Here is an 8948-nt window from a genome sequence, read left to right as displayed (position 1 = left end):
TTTTTAGGTCCGTAGATGTGCTGCTATGCCACTGGAGGGGCTATATTTTATTGACAACTACAGCGTAATTCATATTACACTATACACTGCTTATTGTTCAAAATGTATGAGTTCAAAATGTTCTTATTATGAACTTGCGAAATAAATATATCAAATTGGACATATTAGCATTTAAATTTTCTCAACGTCAATCTACTGTTTTTTGTTTTTGTTTAGTAATTAGTCTGAATGTTTTTGAATTCAATTTGATTTAGTTGTAGATTTTAGAATAAGCTTTCATTTTGAAAATTGAGCTGCTTAAGCAAATTGCCTTGAATTTAAACTTGAGTTATGTTGTAATAAGAGTTATAAAATTTCGATTCGTGTTTTTTTAATTGTTTTTTCATTTTACTTTGAAATTATATGATCAATAGTATTTTCTCATATAATGTACTGATACTAGTCGTTATATACAGGCTGTGAATGACTTGTGTTCCCGCGCTTTTTTCGCTGTGAAAGACGTTCTTATTCATTGGTTATCTCCTAAATTCACGTAGCATGTGACTATTTTTGTACTAATCTATTTGTCTATGATGTGCGCCATTTCCGAATTGACCAATTGGAGTATTCTCCTTTACTGTGGTTTGAACGCTAGGTCTAACGCTTGCTTGTTCACTGGTACTTGGTAGATAGCGGTAGTACTGTGACATTGCTTAACTAGGTAAGAAAATCTCTTATTTTAAAACATATTGTAGTGATATAGGTTTATTAAACGGAGTTTTAATGCTTTAAATTCATTCTATCATCTTGAGAAGTTAATTGTGATGTCATACGAAAAATTTAATCGTTGAGATGTATATTTACTTCATCATGTAGTTATATTGAGCACTCGACTAACTTGCTTTCCTAGTGATATGGCTACGTAGCATTAGCACAAAGACTAGCTAGCTATAGACGCCATAGTGTTGCAATGGGGAAGAAGCTCGACAACATGACGAGAAAAATAATTTATTTATGTGGTTTAGACGATGAAGTTTTACAAATTATGAGTAGTAATGACTAAAATATGAATTGAAATAAGAGTTAAATATCTTTTAGAAGTATGTATCGTGTAACTTTATCGAAATTGCTCTTTCAAAATACAGGCAAATCCTATGTCCTTTGTTAAGGGCGACTGCATCAAATGGGTGCCATTCGTGATTCACTATGTTCTGTGTATAACGTTAGTATAGTTGAATAGGTTATACTCGACGATGGAGAGCCGGTTAGATAGTATATAGGCTAACGTTAGTTGGGTAAGTGAATAGGACTAGGCCTAACTCCTTATTCATCTGTTGTAAATAGGGTAATATTTGGTAGTTATGATTTTTGAAAATTAACTAAAATGGAAAATAAACTGTCTTGAGTTTCATGAAAACAAAATGGCGTTCAAGGTCAGATATTTCGACGGGGTTTTCAGTGATGAAGTTGGAGGTTGTACTTTTGAAAGAGAATTTAGTCTATAAAACTAAAAGCAAGAGAAAACAGTTGTACTTGAGACTTGAATATTTGTCAACCAAGCTTAATTGCTAGTAGCTATTGAAACGCATTTTTATGAAACTGCTACATATTTAAAATTAATTTTTTTATTCTTATTAATTAATATTGACAAAATACTTAGAAAGTATTTCAATTTAATAGTATTTATTTATACTGTTATTTTGTTAATTTGAATCCTGTTAATGAAATGGGAGTTTCAATAAACTGTATTCTTATTAATTTGTAATTTATTTTTTGAATTATTAAAACTAGTATTTCATGTAGTTTAACATCAAGCATGGGAACCTTTGGAATGCCAAGACTAAAATCTTGTGCATATATACAACATATGTGTGTGTGTGTAATTCACTCAATAATTTATATGGCTTTTTAATTTAGAGGTAAAAATTGCTTGCTTACATTTATATTACACTTATAATATTTTAAGATTGTTTTGTTAAACAAAACCTTGTAGTTTTAATTATTTTTAATAAAGTTAATTATCTAGCTAGCCTCAGTAGTATGGATTGTTATTTGTAATACCTACATGTGATGTTGAAGATTGGAAAAAATCATAATGGCACATTTAGATTTCCAAAACTAGCCCAAACATGGAAAGCTTTAATGAAAACTTAAATTTGTAAAACTTTGTTCTTCTGAATACTAAAAATATCCCAAAGCAGAATGTGGTTTAATTTGACAAATAAAAAAATGCACTCTGTTATATTAAGTTTACATTATGGGCTTTCTGTTGTATGTTATGTGAAACATTGTTTTTGTGTAGTATATTAAGTGCTTAGACTAAATTAACTTGTTTTAATAATGTAATGATTCTTTTTACTATTTGTAGCAGAATAAAGTTATTTAATGTAATAAAGGTTTGACATTTAAGTAATGTAGTATTGGTTGGTAATTACTTCACAATTATAATTAGTGTTTTACAAATGGAGTTGTCAATATTACTTCTGTCTGTAAATATTTGACTCATTTATATTTTGAAGGAAATGATTTAAATTTTGTAAACAAGTATTTGAATTCACAAAAAATTAGGGTCATAATGGTCTATACAAATGAGAATTATTGCTTTGATTGTAACCCATCCTCTTTAGCTGGGATGTATGTTTCCCAGGTTCCAACCCCTGTTTATGCCTTCCTCTGTTTGGTCCAGGTTTGACTATCATCACAAGATGAAGAGTTAGCATCCTCTTGCTCACTGTCTCATCATCATCACATATTTGAACATCACATGTGCTGTTTTCTAAGCTGTCCAAATCAACACATCAAGCATGTTTGTGTAGTAATTAGGGTTGCTACTTACTGCTGTAATGATGCAGACACTATTGGCACCCAGTTGTACATTAGACATCTTGTTGGTAACTGAATGGCTGAGTGACATTAAGGGAAACCATACTGTTCAACTAATTTAACTCCAGTATGTCATGCATGGCAATTTTGAGTTGCACTGGGAAACATTTGTCCTAGTTGCAGTATGAGAGGACAGGAGTATTGTGAAGTGTCTCAGCAGCAGTGAAAGGGTTCATTTTTCATGTGATACAAATAGATCCACTTCGTATATTCTCGAACTTGTTTTATTTGGGCAACAAGCACAGTATGTAAATCATTTTAAGTCGGTTCAGTTTCAGATAATTTTTAAACAGTGATTAATGAAAAATTATACTGACATAAATTTCATTTATGTCCAGGTAATATTTTTAATGTCTAAATACCAATTTGGTCTGAGAATTTATTTAACATTACAATGTTGATGTGAAACAGAAACTAAGTTTTGGGCATTTAAATCATTTGAATTTGAGTGACATCAGTTGTCTGCTATTGGTTTCGATGTAAGTGGATTATGAATAGCAGAAATGGAACATTAGTAAATATTTGATAGTGTGTTGTTTTCTGGATATCAGTTTGTTGAGTGTGCTCATTGTATAAGTCAATTACTGTTCTTATGCTCATTGTTTGATATGGATAACAAGTGAAATTTTGACCGGTGTAGGGAGAAAAAAAGAATTACTAAATATCCAGTTATATTAAATGGCTAATGTTAAGTTAGTGTGTTACTGTTGTGTGAACAGTGTTTGAACATCTGTTTCTAGTTCACTAACCACTTGCAAATTCCTTGGTGTGGTTTGTTGTAGTTCTACTAATAAGGCTAAGTTTATTAGCCATGTACGGACCCTATTTGTATTTGTGCAGTGGCTATTTTGATAGTTTATTTTGATGTATCAAGAAATGTCAAATTATAACAAAAATCTCCAACACAAATATAGACTTGGCTAAATTTGTGATGAAATGCAATCTGAAACTTGAACATGAGTATTATATATCACTATGTGACATGCAACTCTCACACAAGACATCTTGAAACAGCATTTGACAAAATGTGTTCTAGCAATATTTTACAAGTTTTAAGAGTTGGACACAACTTGTAAGGCAGTAGAGAAGCAGTTTTATCTCTTTCAGTGACTTAATTCATATAAGTAGCTAAACAGGGTGAGTAAGCTTATATTTGTTAATTGTTTTATTACATTTATTATGGTTTTTCTAAGGAGGAAATTGGTTGTTGCAGAAATCTGAAAATAGTGCGTGTAAGGCTGGTTTGTTTATCAGCTCAACTGGTAAAGGTAATTTTCTCCATAATGGTGTTTTGGTTTACAGAAAGAATTTCAGCATCTTCATATGGATCAGATTATACCAGTGATTTCTTGTATCACATTTCATGTTTATAATTTCGTGACCTCTTTTCCTGTAGTCTTTATGTAAGTTAATCTTGGGACGAGTTAGTTTTGACTATGGTTGATGATTATCTGGAGTGGTTTCAGTTCTAGCTGGCTCCAGATTTGATAGATTTCCTGGACCAATACAACAATCCATAAGCTAAATATGTTTTCAGAAAACAGATTTATGTACAGTAATAAAAGCAAGATGTGAAAATGTTGAAGCTAAGTCTGTTGTGATATATAACTTATTGTTTTACAATCTGCAGTCACACGAAAAGTACTATCAACTTTATTTTAAGACTTCATCTCGCTACACTGATTTATCTGTGGTTAGTGTAGAGCAAATAGTGTTTTGAAAAAGAAACTGATACTCATTTAGTAAGTGGTTGAAGTAAATTATGAAACTTTTGCTATGGAAATTGTTTTACTATGACTCATTAAAGACTGTAGGAGTTCACAGAAATGTTATAGAAATGCTTTCTTTTGTATACAACAGGCTGGTAATGTATATTAACCACTTCATAAGTTTTGTGGAGAAAAATAGTAATTTTAATTATCAACCATTACATGTATAACTTCACAGAAATGGATGGACTCCCAAGTAATAAAATTAAAGGACTTTATTACTTGTGGATTAAAGTTTAAAGACTAAGCACAAATAATGATTGTGTTAGAAACAATGTAGGTTTAGGTTTTCATATGTGTTTTGTTTTTTCCATTTCTAGATAAATATACCAGTGTCACAAAAAAATGGGTAAAGGAGAAAAACCCCGTGGACGTATGTCAGCATATGCTTTCTTTGTGCAGACATGCCGAGAAGAGCATAGAAAAAAACATCCAGATGAAAATGTTGTGTTTGCAGAATTTTCAAGGAAGTGTGCAGAGAGGTGGAAGGTAAAAAAAAACTGATTTCTAAGACTTCTTTTAGATTATATACAGTTGAAATTATTCAATACTGTACGAAATCCTTTGTGAAACATCTTGTAGACGGGACAACTGATTAGCTATCATGATAAAGTTGTTTCACATTTCTATTGATTAGGAGAGTTTGTCATTATCTCTTGACATGTAACATGAACAAAGGTGCTAGTAACTTTAAAAACTTTTGAATGAGTTAATTTTCAATTAAAAATACAGTTTTGAGAATATTGATAAAATGTTTATTAGTTTCCTGAATAGAATCTTATAATAAGCCAGTTGTGTAGTCAATAATGAAAATATTACGTCATAATTAAGACTACCTTCTGTATTTGATACAAAGTTGTCGTTTAATGTTGTATCTAGCTGAAGTTTTATAATCAAACGTTACTTCCATATTAGCACATTCAGATTATTAGAGAGAGTTGAATATTTCATTAACAGTTCATATTTTGTTGTACCTGTGTTTTTAATCACAAGTTTTAAAGAACTCTAACTGGTTTACCTTCTCTGTAGACAATGTCAGAAAAGGAGAAGCAGAGATTTCAACAGATGGCAGAGAAAGATAAGAAACGATACGAATCTGAAATGGCAAATTATAAGCCACCAAAAGGAGAGAAAAAGGGAAGGAAACGAAAAAGGACAAAGGACCCAAATGCTCCAAAAAGGGCACTGTGAGTTTGTGAGAAATGTAATTGAAATAAAAATAAAATTCAACAGCTGTTGAAGTTATCACTACTGTCTTTAGAGATTGTTTTTGATAAAATTTAGTTTATGATTATATATGAAAAGATTAACTTTACACTTGATGTTATGCAAATGTGTACACATTTGTTTTGTAATTATCATTAAAATATTGAAACTATACATGCATGACACAGAGGAAAATATAGTTAGCGTATTTTCTATTTTTATTGATTTCAGGTCGGCATTTTTCTGGTTTTGCAATGATGAGCGACCCAAGGTGAAGGAAATGATGCCTAGTTCTTCAGTCGGTGACATTGCAAAAGAACTTGGTAAGAGATGGAATGAAGTGTCTGAAGATTTAAAATCCAAATACGAAGGGTTAGCTGCAAAAGACAAAGCACGATATGAAAAGGTATATATAATTTATTCCCCATGGTGTACCTATTGTATTACAGTAAGGGCATCCATTCTTGTAATTTCAAAGGTAATGTTTTTTTCAAGCTATTACAGGATGTAAGTAACTTCTGTTTTTGAGTTTTGATACATTATTAAGGTAAATTACTTCCAATAGGACAGCAGTGTTTATGTACAATATAAACATTTTTAAATGTGATACTTTTATGGGCAAAATTAGATATCAGATAACTAACTTTAGATTAATCCAACATCTTTCAGTTAAAATAATCTATTTTTAACATTTATAAATGTTCTTTATACTGAAAATTGTGATGTAAAAAAAAAAAAAAACTATAACAAATTGAAAATGGGTATAGTACATGGTTTGCACAGGTATAAAAAACTATGTAAGTTATTTATTTTTGTTGGCATAATTCATTTGTTTCTTACACTAGTAGGGAGAGCTATGTGTAATCCCAAATATTACGGATGTTACTGCAATATCAGTGATATAAAGCATGCATCAACTCTGCAGTTAAGTGTTAATGTGATTTTTTTTTAATCATTTATGTGTAGTAAACAAGTTGTAACTTCTACCTGAATTTGAAAAATTCCCTGTTGTCTGAATGAAATGTGTATTTAGTATATTTTGTAGTCACTTAGAAATGGAATGGATCACTTTAATTAACATCTTAACTTTTAGGAAGTTAAAGCTTATAAAGGTAAGAAATCAAAAGGTGGGACACCAGCTGCTAAAGGAGGTGGAGCATCTAAGAAAAAGGATGACTCAGATGAGGAAGAGGAAGAAGAGGAGGAGGAGGAGGAAGAAGATGAAGAAGATGGTGAGGAAGAAGATGATGATGATGATTGAGGAGACTGGTGGTAATCTTTGTAGATTTGGGGGATTTCTTAGATATGTTTATAGGTCATCTAGGGGCAACCGGCTTGGTTTTGGTATGTCTGCCCAGCGTTTTCATTTGCATAACTGTATTTCATAAAAATATTTCCCTTCATTGTACTTAGAGAAAAAAAAACAAATTTATAGTCTTGCTCAATCCCATTTAATTAATTTTTACCTTGTGTATTTAAAGGGTTGAAAAAAACTCCATAGCAGGCAGAGTTTATGCCAATTAAACATTTTGTTTATTTCTTTGAAGCCTAATGTTAACTGTCTTGATTTTAATTCAGATTAGTGAACATTTTTTTTTTTATTATTATTATTATTTTCTGTGGAGATGCAGGTCCACATAACTTAAAAGATCATTGATTTTATTGGTCTAAATTTATTATGTGACACATTATTGTGAGATAATTTTGTTTTGGGGAAAAAAAAGGTTTGAGTTTAGACATTAAAATTCTGCTGTGAAATTTGATTCCCTTGCTGTTAATACACAAATACCAACTTGTTGCCCTGATATGTTTCAGTGTCATGTTACTTTATATTTTGATTTATTCATCTTCTGGAAATCATCTTCCTAGTTTTTGTATTTTTGTTTCTCCTAATTATTAATTAACAAAATCTGGTTGTATGTATTTTGTGTCATTATAAATATCCAAGCTATAGTACTATAAATGTAAAATATCCTGAATTAACCATCTTGCAGTATAAAATTCTACAAGTACTTTTTCTTGTGAGGAAAAGATAACCTGTGGCTGATAGTATAATTAAGTTTTACATTTATGTATTCAAATATGAATTATATAAAATACATCCCCATTCACTTTCATAATGGTTAAAAAAAATCCATTGCAAGTACCTACTTGTCCATTAAATTCTAAACTAGTTTTTTTGTGGTGGTATGTAAAAGCACATGGTGAGTTTTATTTCATTATTTTCGTTCTTGTAAAGTTTTAATGCTGTTGGCCAGACTGTATTTTAATGTTTTGTCGTATTTTTGTATTATGTCAACTCGAATAAAATGTTTAACCCACCAGTTTTTTTTTGTAACTTTTATTTTTTACTGGATTTAATTATGCTTAGTTTCTAAAGATGATCAGGACAACATTAAATATACACATGGAATGTTTAGTGTTAGTGAACTGTGGTGTTGCATTTTGAGATATGAAAATGGGTGGAGATTACAGGTTACCCTGAGAATGTGGTTTGAATGTTTCAGTTATAGTTTCTTAACTATTGTACATGTGAAAAAAACTTTTTTTAGCAACTTTGTATGAAAAGCTGAATATTTAAGAATAAATTTAGTATAGTTAATGTCTAATATATTAACACATTAGATATATCTTAATTTCTAAAACAGTATGTAATATTTACCTTGTACTGGGTTAAACTTGCTATAAAAAGTGTTGAAGATGTTTTTGGTTCTCTGGATGGAGTTAATAAAATATCTTGCTCAACTGTTCATACAGGCCTTTAATTTGATATACTTATTAATACTTTTGTTATTCTACTATTAGAAAATTTAAACTGAAAGACCTACAAGTAATTGTTTTATTTGATGTTTGTAATACAAGTATATTAGTCAGATCTAATGTGTTTTATTTAATTGTTTTTAAATTAATAAATCTACAAGTTGACTTCTGCTTGACTGTTGCATCTGAAACTTTCACTCCCAATATCTGCATGTATAATTTTTAGCACGTGTTGCATTGGTTTACTTTTTAGGATCTTTTGAATGCATATAGCAATGTGTTTCATTGATAGATTCGTATATTTGGATAAAATAATTGTTTGTATGCAAGTGTCATGCAATTAGAAGATTC

The 8948-nt window shown here is 30.4% G+C and overlaps 1 protein-coding gene across 2 annotated transcripts; it reads left to right on the top strand.

Moving 5' to 3' along the window:
• Positions 1 to 562: 562 nt before the first annotated feature.
• On the top strand, positions 563 to 8161 carry LOC143247492 (high mobility group protein DSP1-like). 2 transcript variants are annotated; one of them, XM_076495721.1, is made up of 5 exons: positions 563 to 700; positions 4952 to 5120; positions 5661 to 5818; positions 6069 to 6243; positions 6931 to 8161. In XM_076495721.1, exons 2-5 carry the CDS (start codon positions 4977 to 4979, stop codon positions 7096 to 7098), a joined length of 645 nt encoding a protein of 214 aa, XP_076351836.1. In that variant the 5' UTR covers positions 563 to 700; positions 4952 to 4976; the 3' UTR covers positions 7099 to 8161. The 2 variants fall into 2 exon arrangements, with proteins under 2 accessions (XP_076351836.1, XP_076351838.1); XM_076495723.1 differs by lacking the exon at positions 563 to 700 and adding an exon at positions 880 to 1274.
• The last annotated feature ends 787 nt before the right edge of the window (positions 8162 to 8948 follow it).

The sequence above is a fragment of the Tachypleus tridentatus genome, chromosome 3 (assembly GCF_004210375.1).
Source record: "Tachypleus tridentatus isolate NWPU-2018 chromosome 3, ASM421037v1, whole genome shotgun sequence".
NCBI classification, from domain to species: Eukaryota; Metazoa; Arthropoda; class Merostomata; order Xiphosura; family Limulidae; genus Tachypleus; species Tachypleus tridentatus.
This window is presented reverse-complemented; position numbering and strand designations above follow the sequence as displayed.